At 35.6% G+C, this 18,592-nt stretch overlaps 3 protein-coding genes across 3 annotated transcripts; 1 reads left to right on the top strand and 2 right to left on the bottom strand.

Annotated features, from left to right (window-relative positions):
• Positions 1-71: 71 nt before the first annotated feature.
• Positions 72-3,566, bottom strand: LOC132277890 (uncharacterized). The gene is made up of 4 exons (XM_059779732.1): positions 2,738-3,566; positions 1,593-1,663; positions 647-1,166; positions 72-554 (listed from the first exon to the last, which is right to left on the bottom strand). The coding sequence occupies exons 1-4, from the start codon at positions 2,855-2,857 to the stop codon at positions 348-350; spliced, it is 918 nt and encodes a 305-aa protein (XP_059635715.1). The 5' UTR covers positions 2,858-3,566; the 3' UTR covers positions 72-347.
• A 3,343-nt stretch (positions 3,567-6,909) lies between these two features.
• LOC132277882 (nucleoid-associated protein At4g30620, chloroplastic-like) lies at positions 6,910-12,483 on the top strand. The gene is made up of 7 exons (XM_059779725.1): positions 6,910-7,061; positions 8,368-8,522; positions 8,851-8,951; positions 9,055-9,094; positions 10,030-10,101; positions 11,998-12,054; positions 12,144-12,483. The coding sequence occupies exons 1-7, from the start codon at positions 6,983-6,985 to the stop codon at positions 12,219-12,221; spliced, it is 582 nt and encodes a 193-aa protein (XP_059635708.1). The 5' UTR covers positions 6,910-6,982; the 3' UTR covers positions 12,222-12,483.
• Positions 12,484-12,608: 125 nt separating this feature from the next.
• Positions 12,609-17,840, bottom strand: LOC132277881 (serine carboxypeptidase 24). The gene is made up of 9 exons (XM_059779724.1): positions 17,280-17,840; positions 15,312-15,419; positions 15,045-15,140; positions 14,842-14,934; positions 14,644-14,729; positions 14,164-14,564; positions 13,776-13,871; positions 13,086-13,191; positions 12,609-13,000 (listed from the first exon to the last, which is right to left on the bottom strand). Exons 1-9 carry the CDS (start codon positions 17,542-17,544, stop codon positions 12,857-12,859), a joined length of 1,395 nt encoding a protein of 464 aa, XP_059635707.1. The 5' UTR covers positions 17,545-17,840; the 3' UTR covers positions 12,609-12,856.
• Between the last annotated feature and the right edge of the window lie 752 nt (positions 17,841-18,592).

Genomic DNA, 18,592 nt, shown 5'->3' with positions numbered 1-18,592 from the left:
AAAGAACAAATATATATATATATACACACACACTTGGAATCATTCGGCAAAACCAAGTCTAATTCCAATAATTGCAACATTCCAAATTCCTTGTTTCCTCTTTCCATTAGCCCAAAAAATATATAGATGAAAACTAAGCCACATATTTTCCACCAAATATGAAACCTCAGCAACAATAATTTCCACCATTTCATGTATATTCAATATATAAAAGCGCTATTTTTCTTTATGAAAGGAAGGAAAAGAAAACATTGAACTACCAAGGCAAAAGAAAATGGAATTCACCTTTGCCTAAGCCGGCAAAGCCCCTATTTGCAGGATTATGATATTCTGCAATTGTATAATATTTAAACCCTCAGTGCAACTTGGTCTTGCCATGAGATCTTCCTCTTCCCCGCTCTGTTGGATCCATTCCCTACATTCCTACATACAGATAATTTCAAATCATTGCGCTGCTGCTCATCACTTCCGCTTCTGATCAAACAATTCTTCAGCTCCTCAACTCTTGATGGTTCACAACCATCTTGAAATTCCTCCTCCTCCTCCTCCTCTCTCTGTAAAAATAAGTCAATTAGACATCAACTAGAATAAAGTAACAGCAATACATCTAGGGATTCGTAATTCAATAAATTCTCTAACTGTTTACCGAAATCTGGTTTAAATCAAAGATTGGAGCTCGGCTTTGCACAGCAGCTTCTTTCTCACTATAAGTCCTTTCCTTCTGGTTTAAGTCGAGAACTGGAGCTCGGTTTTGCAGAGTAGCTCCCTTCCCACTATATAATCTTTCCTTCTGGTTCAAATCAAAAGCTAAGGTTGGCCTCGGGAAAACATCTACGATTCCACCATACATCTGTCCTTTCTGATTTAAATCATTCTGTTTTAAATCAAATATTGGAGTGGGATTTTGAAGATAAGGTTCCTTTCCACTATATATCCTTTCCTTCTGCTTTAAGTCAAGAATTGGGGTTGAGTTCCAAAAAGCAGCTTCCTTTCCACTAAAAGTTCTTTCCTTCTCGTTCAAGTCTAGTGTTGGAGCTAACTTTTGCAGAGTGGCTTCCTTTCTATTGTTAATCCTCTCTTTCTTAGTGTTTTTGCGCAGTTCTCGTCCCTTCGGAGGTTTGGGAGACTTAAATTCCAAGAGGTACTTGTATCGTCGGCGCAAAAATCTGCGATCCAAAGAAAAAGAAAAAAGTAAACCAAACTCAGATACTTGAAAACGCCCGAAACTTGATTGTAATATCTGTCTAATTTGCTGAAGATGAAAATATGTAAACTGATAACTTTCCTACTATAATTTGGATGCATGTGCAAATTTACCAAACATATGGAGAAGAAAAGGAGGTCACATAAAAGAATTTCAAGTTATAATTTGCATTAAAATTTGATTAAAAGAACAGATGCACATGTATATCAAATGCAGATTAAAAAAATAAAAATTCAAATTGTAATTTTCTATTATGATTTGATTGTAAAAAATACATACATATCAACAAAAATATAAAGGTAAAACCCATTTTAGCTGGCGATAAAATTGATACATTATTAAAGTTTGATTTTAAAATCCTAAAAAACATGAAGGTAAAATACCATACCGAACTTCTGCCAAGAGGGTTAATTTCCTTTGTTTTGAGGTCTCCAGTTTGTTTCTCACAGCTTCTGCTTCCTGCAGAATGAGCAGTCTTATAAATCCATTTACAGCTATGTCAGCTAACCACAAAAAAGGAACCACAAAAAAGGAAGGAAGGAAAGAAAGAAACTATTTTTCAGTAATTACTGATTAGTAAAAAAAGTTATGTATTTATCAAGTTACGAATTGTGAGTAAATGACCAAGAAGACAATAACAACAATATTGACAGAAAAGGGAAAAGAACAAAATATTGGATGAGAAATATAGAAGATAGAGAGAGAGAGAGAGAGAGAGAGAGGGAGCAAAGGGTGGAAGGAATTTTCTGATAATGCTCATAAATAATGTACTTAACCATGACAGACTAATAAGAACTAAAGTACAGAAAATAAGAATGAGGGGAAAATGTAAGGGCAAAAAAAAAATTTCTAACCTAGAAAGATCCAAAAGGGAATTCAATTAAAAAATAAAGCAAAAAGAAAAAATTGAACCTTGAGAAATTTCAATATCAAGAATATCAACAATGCCAGAATGAAGGAAAGTTTCCTAAAGGAATGCCAAAATAAAAAATAGATAAAAAAGGTCAAAAACTTGGGACGTAGACAGGAAAAAAGTTTCCAAAAACCATGGAACATATGGATCAAAGGAACAAATTAAAAAAATGTGAAACAGGGTTGGTAACATTCACAAGAGACTCACATGGAGAGAGATCAGAGTAATACAGATTGAACCCATCAAAATTTGAAGAAATAGATCAAAATAAAACCTTGCAAATACTATCAATAACAAGAACACCCAGGAAGGTCTTATTATCGAGAGGCGGAGACCCATATGAAGATATGTCAGATAATAAACCCGTAATGAATAGAAGCGAATAGATCAAACTCATTAAAGCTTTAAAACATCGAAGGACCCAAAACCGCAATTTCTTATGAGAAACTCATAATCAAACACCTAACACCTATAAGCGTCAAACCCAAAAACAATTTTCATCACGAACCCTAGATCTTCAACATATAGGAAGAATAAGCAAAATCAATCAGATCTAGGCAAAGTCAAGAAACAATTTCCATAGAGAACCCTAGATCATCAACATAGAGGAAGAAAATTACCTTCACCAACTCTTGGTAGTCTTGCATGAGAGTCTGATGCTTGAACCTCGTTTTAGCATCCTCGCGTACACCATAGGCTGATGGATCCAAAGCAACCCCTTTCATCTTCTTAGACACCATATCACAAATACAAAGAACCCACTACACCAAAAATATTAAACTTTGAACCAAACTCAGAGATATATGTGGAATATATAGGAGAGAGAGAAAGAAATACATGCGATGAGAGAGACAGAGAGAGGTGGGTAAGAAATAATGAAGGGAGAAAGTGTAGAGAGAGAGAGAGAAAGAAAGAAGAGAGGAGGTAAGAAAGTTCTCGCTTTCCTGTTTTCTCTGTGAAACTCTGACCGAGACAAAGCCCAAAAAGCCCACATAAATCGGGAAAAAAACGTTGTTCTTTTGAGACAGTGAAAGTGATGAAGATGGGGATTTTTTGGGGGGTTGCAGAAGGGTATTTGTGGCAACATAATGTTCCATTGTGTGTGTGAGAGTATGTATGTATGGGTGTGTGTATCTATGAGGTCGGTTTGGTTGGAGGACATTTGAAGACATCTCTTCTTTCTCTCTCTATATTTCTTCTCACTCTTTTTTGTATTTCTTCGAGTACATAAATTTTGGTCCAGTTGGGCCATTAGAGAGAGAGAGAGGAGAGTAGGGTGGTGTGGACTCTTCTTTTGTTTCTGATGGTGGAAGGTGCGTGGAGTTTCCATGTTCCCTCCTCTCTTTTCTTTGTGCGTGTTTCTTTACCTATTTGGCTGTTAGGATAGATAGATATACGTAGAGAGAGAAAGACAAGACTTTAAGAGAGAGAGAGAGAGAGAGAGAGAGAGAGAGGAGCGAGAATTGCTGAAAAAAAGTAAGAGGAGATAAATGGGGGATGCTGTTTTTTGAAGCTGTTGTTAGTACCTTGTTTTTAGGCTTGAGACTGTGATGGTGGTTTCTGAGTGCGACGCTTTTCGCATTATTATACAAAGGGGTAAAGTGCAAAAAACCCCCCTGAATTTTATTCTCTCTTCCAAGAAACCCCCTTGAACTTCTATTTTAACAGAAAACCCCTTAAACTTTCTCTTTTTTTGCAAAAAAACACCCAACGACACTATTCCGGTCGGTTTTGGCGGTTGGACACGCATGTGACCTATGTTATAATTTTAAAATGACATTTTTGCCCTTATTACTGCTCCAACCTTGAATCCCCAAATTGAAACCCTTAACCCTAACTTCCACTCCATTTGTTTCATTCCACACCAAATCACCATCTATTCCTTGCGTAGGGCTCAGTCTCTACATCTTAACTTTCGTTTTGTAGGTGAAATTACTACAATTTACCAAGAGCAGGTGAAGCTCTCTGTTATCAAAGTCTCAATTATATGCCAGAATAATTCTATAACAATTTTTATATATATGTACGCATACAAATATATATATATATATATATATATATATATATATATATATATATTATGGTCAATACAAACCATTTTGCTGGAAGTCAATTGTTTGTTTGCTTATTAGAAGATGAGGATGGCCCAATCATTAATTGTTGGAGGAAAAAAAAAAAAAGACTCCAACAATTTTAGGCTACCAAAAAGATAACAAATAATTGAAAAGCAAAGATTTTTTTCCCAAATCAACCCATCATCACCTTCAATTAAAAAACAAAGCATTGTTACTTTTTACCCGGACAACACCAACCCGTCATCACCTACAATTATCTAAACAAAGCATTTTTTGCCCAAATCTTCAAACCCAACAATTGTGGACAACGCAATCATGGCGGCGTCGAATTTCGGTAGCCATAGCTGCAGGGAGAGGAAAAGCAGCAACTACAAAAGTAAAATCCAGAGCTTTAATCCGTCAATGATTTAATTAAGGTTGGTTTTGTGATTAGTTTGATTTGATTCTCCAAATTGGGTCCCAAAAGTCGGCGGTGGTTGTCTCTGGTGATAGTCGTGAGCTGATCGACGAAGCCAGTCACCGGAGTTGGGTTTGGTCATTAGCGATATCATCGGCTGCAGGATAATGAGAGCGTACAGAGATAGAGCATAGAAAAAGAGAGCGTGTAATCTGTACTAGTGGCGTAATGATGTGTTTGGTGCTAACATGAGGTAGTCTTAGGTGGTGTTTGGCATTCAACTGATAAAATGGTGGGTGGTGTTTTTTTTTAGTGTTATTGATAGCTGAGATTACCTTTGACACGTCAGAAACATAAGCAATTAAAACACCAAAACGGTGGCGTTCAAATGAAGGGTAATGTTGTAATCTTATATTTCTGATGACTTCCGGCGACGGAGATTTTGAATTTGTCCTAAAACTGCACTTTTCAGATAATTGAGGGGGTATTAATTAGTTCAGGGGGGTTTTATGAAATTGACTGATAATTTAGGGGGGTTTATTGCACTTTACCCTTATACAAAGACATGTTTGTCTAATTACATAAATACCCTTCTATCTTCCTGTTCAAATTCATTTATTCTCCTGGGTAATACTGCTATCTGGGAGAAAAAACAGACAACAGACAAATATAACATTTTTCCACAGAAAATTATGATCCTCATAATCAAATCCACCTCACCGACCACCAAGTAGAATTAGTGCACCAGATTTTCACAATTACTAAATTTGAAAGGATTAAATATACACACGATTTTACTACTGCAAAAAATATAGAGACGATTATATGCTCAAGAGTTGTAACCTGTAGTTACTACAGACATACTTTTGTTTGATCCGTTAATTTGTGGTATGCCCGTAATTTCAATCATCTATCCATTTGGACTTATTAATTTCATCCATACCTAACTTCAGGACTTGTGTGACACACTTTGCACCATGCCCACCTGCCTAGCAACTGCAATCGATACCTAAACTTTATTGGATTATACAGAAGTTGAGAGCCTACCAGATTCATCAATACCTATATATATCCACAAAATAATATCAACCCCACTGGTAAAATTTGTGATATTCAGGGTTTGCAATGATAGTTCAAAATCATTGATGAATAGGTTGATTATTATTAATATATATATATATATATATATATATAAAATTTTAAAAACAGAGGATTATAAGCCAATGTAGTCTGAAAATGGTTAGTACTCACTGCATATTTACACCCACCGCGGTAGAATTTAGCGTGAAGGAATAGCCGTTTGGTTTCATCGTGCAGCAAATTTGTCGGTCGCCACTCCTTATCCATATTAGCACTTACTCCTGTAAATACAGATTGATAGGGATATATTTTATATGTGTGGATATATATATATAGAGAGAGAGAGAGAGAGAGCGGTTGGTTTGGCCTTTTGCAACTGAGAGAGAGTGTTGGGAGGGGTCTACTTCCTCTGCCCTTTTCATTGTCTTCCCATTGCGCCATTAATTAATTGTTTGCATAGATGTGGTATGTGACATGGACACATGAGTCAGAGAGATCAAGAGTAAGTTTTAATTCTGCTTTTCTCAAATTCCTACTTGTACATGCGGCTGTATATTAAGAACCATACTCGCTTCTGTTGTTTGGAAGTGAGAATAGGCTTATAGCTAAAGTTGGCTATTAGTTTCCAGAAAACAAAGGAATTTTTTTGATGGAATTCATGTACGATGTAACTTTATGATCCATGTTCCCGTTCGGACACAATTCACACAAAAATCATGTGACACATGAAAGACAACCCCATCAAAGTTATATCATCCCATTTTGACTCATTGATTTCTTGCTTTTTTTTTTTTTTTTCCAATTACATGAGTGAATATCTATCTGAGGAACTAATAGTCTCCTAAAGCGCAGTCATTAGATTAGTAGATCCATACTGGGATGAATCTTTGTGATTTACTGATGTGAAAAGTTGATCTGAAAAGCCCTTTACAATACTGGTTTTCGGTCACTGGTCAGTTACTTTTTTTTTTTCCACCTCTGTAAAACTTAAAAATTCAGAGCTTTGGTTGATTTGTCATTCAAAATCAATTCTTAAAATTTTTAAAATTGAAAATTGTTTTTAAAATATTATAAAAGACAATATTTTAAAAACTTATAATTGAATTTTCAAAAAATAATATTTAAAAATATAATCAATCAATTTGATAGTAAAAACGAAAAGGAGAAACCGAGAACGGGTGGGCCCGAGCTGCAATGGGACCTACAGGCCCATTTCTCTATCTTTATCTCAACATTTTATCCCCTCAACACCGATAAGCTGCCACTCTACTCGCCAAGATAAAACTGGATAGTAAACACACGTTCTCTCACTCATGGCGTCGACGAGTGCCCTGATTGCTCAGTTATCAAACTTGCATGGGACGAGACCTAGGTTCTCCTCCGTCTCCTCCTGTAAGTCTTCCGTCTATTTATTATTTCTGTGTATATATCTAATTTATGATGAATTTGATTTCTACTTGAATTCACTTTTTTATTTTTGGTTGGACAATCCATGTGATATATATATATATATAAATTTTGAATCTAGAAAAAAGTGTACTTACGTATGTGAAGATTGGAACTTTGGTGTTTTGATACAGATGAATAGTTCAGTGGACTGTTATTATTGGACTCCCTTGAGTTGCTTTTACAATATTTCTTGTTTTATTGGTTGTGTTGACACTGACTTGTCGGAAAACCTAATCCAGCGTGTCGGAAAACCTAATCCAGCGTGTTATTATAAATAATATATTCATATGTCATCCCTATATATATACACATTGCCTGTGTGTGATTTTTGGATGATCTTTTGACATGAATCAAGTTCATATCTGCAATAGGCCTGAAGTATCTCTTTCCATAGAACTAACATGGGGCATAAAAGGCCAGATAATTTCCATTAAAAAGTAAAGCCCAACAATACATTTTCAGAGCAAATTACTCTCACCGTTCAATGGTTGCTAGAGCTGTTTTAGAAGAATTAGACACTGTCTTATGTCATACAAGCTGAGGCTTTCTCCTACAGTCAATTGCATCCTGGTTTTGTGGTGCCGGCATCCATCAGTGGCGTCCAATGATCACTGACCTCCTTGCATTTCCCCATTGGCATCTAAATTTTTTGCCCTTTGGATATGTCTTGGCTCTTGTACCTTTATTTTTTGCTGGTTCAGATCCATCTTTGTCCTGAAAACCAACGAACCAGAGATGGCCATAAAATTTGTCATGACTGAAGTCATGGACCTCAATAGATGGCAGCTACAAGGAACACGTTTATTGTTTGTAACTTGGTTGATGGAATTATTCTGTATGAGGAACACATAGTCTAACTGTTGGATTTAAAGCCACAAGCATCAAGGATGAATTTTTGTTTTAAATTTGTCCTTTAACTTTGCTTCTTTTGATGGTAGTACATTTTGTCTGATGCCACTCGGGCAATTTTATGTTGATAACATTTTAAAATGTATCAATGCCCTTTGAGCTTAGAACTTTGATATTAGTTTATTAAATCTGTGATTTTTCCAATTTTGTTCTAATGACATCTGAATTCCAGAATTGGATGGACCGAGAGGATATCCGATTTGCGATTCGTGGGTTAAAGCAGGATCCATTCTTTTCTAAGTTGTAGATAATAATATTTGTTGGGTTTTACATTGTTGGATCAATTCCTCAGATGTCTAAAGAGCCAGTAATAACTTACTCTTTTCCTGCTATTACACAGACAAACTAAGTCCAAATGGTAATCGACTCCATACGTGGATTCTATCTCAGTCTGGTTGTCGGACACTTGGGCACAAATGTAGATCTCTTCGAATTTGTGCTCTATTTGGAGGAAAAAAGGAAAATAACGAGAAGGGCGACGATGCACCTTCAAAGGTCAACTAAGTTTTTATTATTTTTATTTTTATTTTTTTAATTTAGGTGTCTGTATCCAATATTATACTGCTTCTTATCTACTTGCAAGTACTCCAAGAAAAAAGAATAATTGCCTGTTAGATTCTACCTATTGCACTCATTTTTATTCTCATTTTCTTCTAAATCCTGTAGTAGTGCAGTATGAGCTCCAATTCTTGATAATCATTCTATATACTTGCAATTAACTCTATATGTAGGTTGTTGTATTCTTAATTTCATAACTGAAAACAGGTGTGAGTTGCATTTCTCCATTGAGACTAACATTACTTTCATGCCAAATTGATTTTAGGCAGGATTCCTGGGAAACATGCAAAATTTATACGAGACTGTGAAAAAGGCACAAATGGTGGTTCAGGTTGAGGCTGTGCGAGTACAAAAGGAACTTGCTGCGTCTGTATTGTGTTATGATATTCTTACTATCCAAATTTTTGTTTCTAATTTTTGTGTGTGAATAACTTATTTTGGTATTATTCATTTTGGTTCTATTTTGCAGAGCGGAATTTGATGGTTATTGTGAAGGTGAGCTAATAAAGGTATGCAGTTTGCTCATTTTCTTTGGCATAATTTTAATAACATTTAAAGTTAGCTTTGGCAAGGGCAGATTAAGTTTTAGCTCAAATCTGGGCAATAGTTATCTGTATGGCAACCGGATGTTGGAAATGCAGTCCAAAAGCTGCGAGACACAGTCCACAAAAAATATGTGAAATATGTAGCAAGGAATTAATTTACGTTACAAACCGAGTAAAAAATGTATACTGCCTAAAATCCTCATGGTAAAACCAAATAATTTATGTTTCATAAATCACCCTAGATTAGGCTTGGAAAAGTTGGGGGAAAGAACGAAATAATTCTATCTCAAATTTGATTTATTTGACATGCGTAGGTGCTACATCCCACCTTTCTCATGAAGTTTTGCTCCCCATTAATTTAAACCAGGAGCATTTTCAGGAAGTTGTCCTGATATTTGCACAAAACTTCTTTAAGATTTCCAAATAGCATCTCCACTTCCGGGAGGCACAAACTACGTTTCTTGACAACATTGAAATGGATATTCATTCTCCCTGCCTTTAACTGGCTTCCATGAACTTGATATATTGGTTAGTTCCATATTATGTTGTCCCCTATGCACTTTGAATCACAGGATTGTTTGGGATGAAATCATTGTGGAAATGGAGTCATCAAAAAATTGAAAGCATCAGTCATCACCATGCTGTGGTGTATTAGCTCAATCTCTAAGAAACATTATATAATTATTTCAAATGCCAGTTACCATGCTGTGGTGTGATTTATGGAGTGTCTAGTTCTTACCCTGCTTTTGTTGTTTTTTCACAAAAGAGTGGAGCGCTTTTGTGTCTCAATGGTTTTAGGAGAATGAATTAGATTATTAAAACACAGATAAGTTTTTGCATAACCATCAATATTTGATTTTTCTGGAGAACATAAAAATTTTAACCACAGTTTTCTTCAGGTAACACTATCTGGGAACCAGCAACCTATACGCACTGAAATCACCGAGGCTGCAATGGAGTTAGGACCAGAAGTGAGTACGCTAATTTGGATGATCTTAGGACCTTTCTTTAGATTATCAGTTACATTCTTATATCATGATTTTATCCCTCAGCCAATGATTATAATGCATGTACAAATATTATATATTGTTCCTAACTGTCAAAATTATTAGACATGATGTGATTATAACCTTGTAAATGTATTGTAGTAGGTAAAATGGGGTTGTTTAGATGTATCTTTGGAATTCAATCAGTTCATTGTGTTTTATGTAATACATTAAAATCCTCTGATGCTTTCTTAGAATTGGTTTTGAGAAACAAATACAATTGTTTTTAGTGCCTTAAACACAAAAATGAATTCATTCTACATCATATGTAAGACAGGGTGTGCTGACGAGTGTCATTAAAAACCCCCTACTACTCAATTCCTTGCGTTGAATAACATTATTGTTGCGTTTGGAACCACCGAATTGGTGCTTTGGATTTGGTATTGGGGGAAATTTAGATTGAAGTTTTAACTAAATTTCTCCCAATTCCAAATCCAAACCGCCGATTCGGTGCTCCCAAACAAAGTTTAAATGATATTACAGGTTTTGCACATGAAAGCATACAGATTGTCTCAATTTTGTAAGTCTGTTATAAATTTATAATTTAAGAAATTTTAGGATGCCACCACCAATACTGAATGCAGGGGTACTTGCATGACAATATATTGTTTTCTGTCACAGTCAACAACGTTCCCCATCCAGAAGTTGTGTTTTGCATGCTTGCAAGATAATAGAGTATGGAATATATATTTTAGATTTTCACCTTCATTCTTTTACAATGTTGATTGCGTGATGAAAACTTGAAATATGGCTATTTAATTACTCAAATAAATACGTTTGTAGTGCATCTTGCAGAGGAAGAGTCTTACGATTCTCTTGCATAGCCATGTCAGTCCTTAATAGTATGCGTTTTATAACACAATCAATTCAGTGTTTTATGATTGTACAAAAATGAATAAGAACAGAAAATGATACTGTCTTATCCTGGAAAGGAAGCTTCCTGACCTTTGGTGGCATGCCAAGCTTCAGGCAAGCGATTGGGCCGCCTATACAACATATCAGATGATACTTGCATGATAATATATTGTTTTATATCAGAGCTAACAATGTTCTTAATCTGACTGACAGTTGATTGTTTGCATGAGAATAAATTATGAAACATGTGTTCCAGATTTTCACCATTTTTTACCGTCTTTCATAGTAGATCTTTATACACAAAAGTTTTGTTGTTCTATTGCATAGGTTTGTCATAGTCCTTATTATTTGGGCATCTCAGCTGCTACTTAGTTTCATTCACTTTTTCTAAAAAGATCCATCTGCGAACTTTGTTTGATCCATCTGCGAACTTTGTTTGAAGGGCTCACTGAAGATGTTTTATGGAGGGTTACAAAAATTGAGTCTTTATTTCTTTATTGAAGGACGTGGGATTTCACAAAAATCATTTTATTTTTTAATTTTTTAAATTTTTTCTTATGAAATTTTTGTGGTTGAAAACCTAAGTTTTAGTAAATTTGAAAAGAATAGAAAAAATAACTAAAATCTAGGAAATTTCTGAAAATTTTTCCTTGCCCAAGTGTTGAACTAGTTTTTCTTTTGGCTGGTCAAGGTCAATTTGAAAATTCACATTTCAGATCCTTCTAAAATCTTCAAAGTTAAGTTCAATGTTTTTTCCTAGTTTGGATTGACATATATTATAAACGAAATTATATTGGAACATGTTTTATTGTCCAATCGGTTTAGAGTTGGGTGTTGTTGCTTCCCCAAATAGGCTAATTATAGTTAAGCATGTGGGACTATCAAGATTGCTGGTTTCAGATGCTTCAAGAGAATGATTTTGTGATGTTAGTAACATTCCATTATCATTTTTTTCTTTTTGTGCAGAAACTCTCTCTTTTGATCACTGAGGCATACAAGGATGCACATCAGAAGAGTGTACAAGTGAGAATCTCGCATTTTTGTGAAAGAAATGAAGCTCTTTTTCCATCATTGTTACTGAATTTTAAGTTTTGGCCTTCTGAAATTTTCAGGCCATGAAGGAAAGGATGGGTGATCTTGCCCAGAGCTTAGGAATGCCACCAGGCCTTGGCGAAGGATTCAAGCAATGATGTTTCTCTCTGACACAGCCACACAGGTATCCGTGACAGAGCTTCAGTTTTGTATACTTGCCGGGAAGAGCTGCTCATTTCTACTGACTTCGAAATTCGGATCTCAATTTTACATGGTTAGCTATTTGGAACCTGTGATCTTTGTCCTTCCCGCTTAATACCTTGTATCTGTTGCACTTGTAACTTATTCACTGAGAACCCCCACCTACTATAAAAGAGAGATTTCCCCCTGCGCCGGGGGGGGGGGGGGGGGGGGGGGGGGGGGGTGGGGTTGGGGTGGGGGGGAATCCCCTAAAATCAAGGATAATGTTTGGGTCTTTGGACATGTTTTTCCAATTTTCATGAATGACATACTCTATATATTGCATTGTAAAACTAATCATCATCTAGATGAGCATGACATGAAAAGTCAGTGGCTTGGCTTAGCTCATTTCCTGCTCAAAATCTGAATTCTACAATGAATAGAAATGAGTAATCTTAATAATACAAATACCAATTTGAATGAATAGGTCCTGTTGTAGTCACTTAACGCGCAACTTTTTATGGGAATTCTAATTGATTGAATTGCTTCAACATCTGAACTGCTTAAATCTATATGCCCAAAATTTGCTTCCTGTCTGTCTCCATGGAAATTCTTATGATTTTGGTAATTCATTGCCGGCCAAGAATGATTGAAAAAGAATAAAAGCTCTCTTGGGCTGAAACATAGGAACTTCATGCCCAGCCCCTCTAACTGTAGCAAATGTTAGTCCATGGTAGACCTCTGTCCAGCCTCCTACCTGTAAAAGAAATTGCAGTCGGAATGATTTTCTCTTAACTTCTTTCTGAAAGAGAACCATTATTTTGTGTAAAATTCAAGTGTACCTGGCCACCGGAATACCACGGATACCACCGGGTCTTAATTGTAAGGTTTAGATGGTTAAGGGAGAACCTAGTGGCTGTCACTGGAACTACAGAGTCTGTGTCCCCACTGCATTTTTACAAGCAACTCTGTTAGGCACTCCATTTTTCCTTCATCTACTTTGCTAATTTTGTCAGTTTATATATATATATATATATATATTTCTTTGGTTTTTGTTTCTGTTCATTATTAACATTTGATAAAATTGTACTCATGGCGGATTCAAAGTGATTAAAAGTTTTTATGGTAAGTTGAGGTTCAAGACATGTAAATTATTAATGGGTATGAGAAGACAGTTTCTGAAAGTAACTAATAGTAATCACCAAAATCCAAAAAAAAATAAAAAAATAAATAGTAAATAAAAATGAAAATAACTAACTTTGCTAAATGAACTTCCACCCTAAGCTAATCACTAGTTACTATTTCTAATACCTAAAACGTAATTGTAATTGTGATGTATTCAATCTATTAATGTTTTTGTAAATTCAGTTTTATATATGGAGGTCAATTATATCTTGGTTTTCTTTAGCATCATCAGAATAGGGTTACCTTTGCATGGTCTATTTTACAGTTGATAATACATGCACTAATTTGATAGTTTAATGAAATAACATATGAATTTGATGCCAAACCAGGGATTATCAGAACTGTACCTAAACACCCAGATTCTGAGACCAGCCGCAATTAGCTCCTTGTATGTGGGTAGCATAGAAACTTGAGAGTCGTTCCAATTCTTTATTAGAACATCACTGTAAAATCAATTTATGAACAAAATATAAATCCTCAAATAGCCTATGGGTTATTGTTAAATGTATTGGTAAAAGTTTAGTAATTATAATAACAATTTTGGAATATGTATTGTGTAGTTTTACATATGGGTTATTGTTAAATGTATTGGTAAAAGTTTGTACTCCCATATCTGATGTTGAAACCTCATCCCAGTTAACTAAAAGTAAAAGAGTTGTTTCTGTTTTGTAATGATTTAGGATAAAGAGTACTATAAAAAATGAAGCTTTGTTATGAGAGAGGCAATAAGAAGACCTGCAAGCAGTCCATCTATATGGGATCCCAGTAGTATTTGCATGCATTGCCTTCTGTACGTCTGGTCGATTATAGTACTTCTCTGCATAATTCTCTGTACAGGGGTCGTATCCGGAAACTCTTCTACGTATAAGACTGTTCTTGAGCCTTACAGGCCGAATAGTACTATTAGGTAATGCCATGCAAGACGGCGTATAAATACTGTACTGATCGATGTCTCCAAACTCATGGTTCATGGCATAGTTTACAGCATCATCACATTTTTGTGAACTTCTCTCTGCTGTGAAATTGCAGTGTTTGAGGATTGATTTATAGGTTGTGTCAGATATCATCGAATGGCTCCACCAAAATGTAACAGTCCCTATGCTGTCATAGTAGTTATCTGTTACAGCATTTCCCACCTGTATATAGACATGAACAAATATATCAGATTCATAATTATGTGTATCTAAAATGTTTGAATTATATTGAATAACTTACCATGAATCCTTTAAGATTGATGATTGGATGAGAAGATGCTTTATTGAAATCATGGATTTTTTTGGCCAACTGGGGAACGTAATGCCCTGTATAAAAACCAGCATAAATGTAAGTAAACATTAATCGGTTGAGAACTCATATATGTATTATGAACTCACACATTGTTTGTTCGAGTGAATAGTTGTTGTTGCTGTATACCTGCATAGCTTTCCCCAGAAATGTAGAAGTCTCTATATTTGTATTGTGGAAATCTTGACATCCATCTTATAAGAAAAACTAGAGCATCCTGAGCTGTGTCACAAGATTGGAAGAACTCTTAAGGATTTAAATTTTCAAACAATATAATTAACAACAGTATACGTATATAATTAAAGCAAATCATATGCTCAATTTATATGTACCTGTCCTCTCATCCCCGGAATCCTTGAGATCGGAGCTCACATTTGTGTATGAAAAACCTACACCGGCAGGTGATTCAAGAAAGAGAATGTTTGCTTCTGTAAGCACAAGATTGAATTTTATTATTATTATTATATATATATATTTTTTCTTTCTTAGCTTAAAAAGACAGCAGATGAATTTTAAATAACTGCAAATTTAAGGATTAACATGTTAGATGCACTTATAAATAAAAAAGGAGCAAGATGATTATATATGACGTTTGTTACCCTTATTCCAGGAGTGCTTGTTGAGATATAGAGAAGAACCGGTTCTGTTAATTTGGAATGGCCCAATTTCCTCTGATGCTCCATATGCTACTGATGAACAACCTGGTCCTGCGGCACTCCAATTTAAAGAAACATGATAATTTTAAGTACCCTTTTCCTAGGAATTGAAAAAACAGAGATTAGAAACATAAAACGCCTTAATTATGTAAAGACCCTTGTACATTAATTGTCGGTCGGTCAGGTTTTTTTACATGATGACTTTTGTAATGAATTCATATATATATATATATATATATATATTTTGTTTTTTCAGAAGTTTTAGTTGTTAGGGATGAATGTGCAACAGTATATTTAAGTTGAATGGTAACTTTGGATAACACAGCTCTTTTTAAAATTTACCAAATGGTGGTTATGGTGCCAGCTCTATCTCTATGGGATTGCATTATCTCTCCCTTCTCGCATGGCCCCGTATCTTATAGATTTAGTGATATATTCTCTATCTTTTAAAGTGGATGATAATGATTCAAGTTTTCAAAAGGACAATTAGCAAGGTGCTTTCACAAATAATGTAATTGCATTCACATGTCCGTATATATAAACATTTCAGCTTTAATTTATCAACACACAAGATGTTCTTCCGATCTTGATATATACTCCTACTTTATACAGAGTACTATTGTTTCTAATTCCCAAGAACAATTATAAACTCCTTGTTCATTTCAGTTTTTTTGTCAGAAAAAAAACGTGAAGACACCCACCACCATCATCGTCTGTACGTTATCCTAAGCATGCGTATGCGTGCTTAATTCGAACAAAGTGGTACTGCAAACTTCTTTGCATCTTTTTGTACCACTCTTGCTCAAGTCAAGAGAGAGAGAGGGATGATGCATATGAGAGCATCTTTTATTGCCAATACATGAAAGCTATGGGACTGTCGCAGTGGAAAGTTGTTCAACTTTCTTGTGGGGCATTATGGCTTTGGAATTTTATTTTCCCCTATTATAGATTCATATAGGAGGTGTATATAAAATATATACTCATATATGAATATGGACGATGGACAAAAGAATAATGACAAGAAACCAAAGTGGCTTTTTTGAGTTCTGCCAAACAGGGAATTAGATCAGCAGCAGAAGGAATAAAAAGCCTAGAAGACACAGAGAAATCACGAGGGCCTCTATAAGTGGGTATTTCAATTTACTTACGAGTATAAGTACTCTTAGTAGTTGACACGTACTTAGGAACTAAGAATGTATTCATGGGATCTTGAATCTTTATTTAGTGTCATTTTATGGAGTTAATGATGTTTTGAAATAATATTCATGGGATCTTGAATCTTTATTTAGTATCATTTTATGGAGTTAATGATGTTTTGAAAAAATAGAGTTGACCTTAATTTATCATAATTAAGAGCCTGTTGTTCTTAAAGGTGATGGTGACATTACTTGGTGCATTTTAGTGTGGGATGTGGGATGTTGCTAGTGTGAGCCGGTGGTAGCTAAAGAGTGCGTGAAGGCGAAGATCGACATGAGAGTAGTGGGTATGGAGGAAGAGGTTGTGGGTAATATGGGTGGCACTTGCAAGAGAGGAGGGGATGAATTAGCAGCAGCATTAAGAATTGTCATTTATTGAGAGAGCCAGAAGTAGATTTCTGCTCATCATTTTGGATCAATGCAATGGTACTTCACCTACAACACAATCAAATCATCAAACCCAATATTAATTTGTAATTAAGTCACTATATATTTTCCTACGCAGCAGGACTAAAAAGTAGAAATGTATGGTTGAAAATTTTAGCATATAATGTTTATACACACGTATGTTACACATAAAACATGAATAAAAGTATATCTAGAAACATGCAGCTAGCAGAGTGAATTTTATTTTCATTTACTTTTTTGTTATAGTGCTGCAATTTTATATTCTATATTCTCATAAAAGGGGGTGAAATTAGAAGGGTAAACTGACCTCCATTGAGCCAAAGAACAAGAGGGTGGTTGTTAGGATTAGTATGAGCTTCAGTCAACCAATAGAAGAGAGCTCGGCCGTGCTGCTTGTTGACGGTGACATAGCCAGAAAATTGAGAGAATGGCACCGGAGGTTGACCGGGAAGCACCGATATTCTATCAAGCTCTTGTTGTTTGGTTACGGCTGCACCAATGGTGATGATTGTAGTACTGAAGAGTACTAGGTACAACAACAGTAGATGATTACTCCACCTTTGGATTGCCATTCCACCCTTGGTAGCTAGGGTGTTCTCTCTCTCTCAAAAGATAATGTAGTAGTAGTCTTTATATATATATATATATTAGTTTGGTCGATCTTGAAGGGTTATAAAATATAAAAACATAGATCGAAGTGAGTGAAGATATTGAGTTGATGAAGATTGTAGGGCGTAGAAGTCCTTCAAGTCTAATGTTGCTGCATTTCTACTCTCTTGCAGGCTGGACAGTTATGTGGACCTTCTCTCTCTCTCTCTCTATCTTACAACTATTGTCTTGACTGACAGACAGAGGGAGAGAGAGAGAGAGAGAGAGAGAGAGAGCTGGTCCTACACTTAGGCAATTCTGGACCTATACCAGAACAACTTAAGAACATCATAAATGCATCACGAAAAAACTCTCTCACTCTCTCTCTCTCTCTCGATGTGTGTGTGTGTGTGTTGTGGTCCTAGCTATGTGGGAAGGTGGGAGGGCTAAAAGAGAGAGGAATAGTTATGGGGGTTTTGGTTGCCTTGAATGTAGCACAAGACAAAGCAGGTCGGGTCACGTAGGAGGCCTGAACTTGAACCAAAAGGCTTCCCCATAAACCAACACTTAAATGTATCCGTCAAACCTTTGTTTTTTTTTTTTCCCTCATCAAGCATATATATATATATATATTTATTTCATGCTAGTAGTTTTTGTTTTAATCTTATACAAAGTGATACATATATACATTTATTGACTGTAATCTATATACAAAGTGATACATATATATATTTATTTCGTGACTTATATTAGACATGCAAATCAATCTATTGACTGTAATTTTTGTTTTTACTTAGCACCAGGAACTCACCTAGGCAGGGGCCCTTCGGGACCCACCCTAGGTTACAAATCTGGGAGTGTAGAGCCTTACCCCAAGAATACACCGGGTAAGTCGGAAAAATTGGAAGGCTTAGTAGGAATTGAACACTAGTCGGTTAGGTGCTAGTGGGTGCCAGTCCCGAGCCCCTGCCAAACCCCGGGGGGCCTATTGACGGTAATTTTGTTACCTAATTAAGAGAGGTTAAGAGGTTG

Source organism: Cornus florida, unplaced genomic scaffold (assembly GCF_030987335.1).
Source record: "Cornus florida cultivar Cherokee Brave unplaced genomic scaffold, ASM3098733v1 CherokeeBrave_3.0.0_Hap2_Chr10, whole genome shotgun sequence".
Lineage (NCBI taxonomy): Eukaryota > Viridiplantae > Streptophyta > Magnoliopsida > Cornales > Cornaceae > Cornus > Cornus florida.
This window is presented reverse-complemented; position numbering and strand designations above follow the sequence as displayed.

What these genes read in the sequence shown, in the direction of transcription:
- LOC132277890 (XM_059779732.1), bottom strand. Translation starts at nt 2,857, where the DNA reads ATGGTGTCTAAGAAGATGAAAGGGGTTGCTTTGGATCCATCAGCCTAT. An exon ending in ACCCTCTTGGCAGAAGTTCG is followed by an intron (nt 1,167 to 1,592) that starts GTATGGTATTTT and finishes TTTGGATCGCAG; the next exon opens with ATTTTTGCGCCGACGATACA. An exon ending in TTGATTTAAACCAGATTTCG is followed by an intron (nt 555 to 646) that starts GTAAACAGTTAG and finishes TTATTTTTACAG; the next exon opens with AGAGAGGAGGAGGAGGAGGA.
- LOC132277882 (XM_059779725.1), top strand. Translation starts at nt 6,983, where the DNA reads ATGGCGTCGACGAGTGCCCTGATTGCTCAGTTATCAAACTTGCATGGG. An exon ending in GTACAAAAGGAACTTGCTGC is followed by an intron (nt 8,952 to 9,054) that starts GTCTGTATTGTG and finishes TCTATTTTGCAG; the next exon opens with AGCGGAATTTGATGGTTATT. An exon ending in CACATCAGAAGAGTGTACAA is followed by an intron (nt 12,055 to 12,143) that starts GTGAGAATCTCG and finishes TGAAATTTTCAG; the next exon opens with GCCATGAAGGAAAGGATGGG.
- LOC132277881 (XM_059779724.1), bottom strand. Translation starts at nt 17,544, where the DNA reads ATGGCAATCCAAAGGTGGAGTAATCATCTACTGTTGTTGTACCTAGTA. An exon ending in TCAATCTTAAAGGATTCATG is followed by an intron (nt 14,565 to 14,643) that starts GTAAGTTATTCA and finishes GTCTATATACAG; the next exon opens with GTGGGAAATGCTGTAACAGA. An exon ending in CTCAGAATCTGGGTGTTTAG is followed by an intron (nt 13,192 to 13,775) that starts GTACAGTTCTGA and finishes GTAAAAATGCAG; the next exon opens with TGGGGACACAGACTCTGTAG.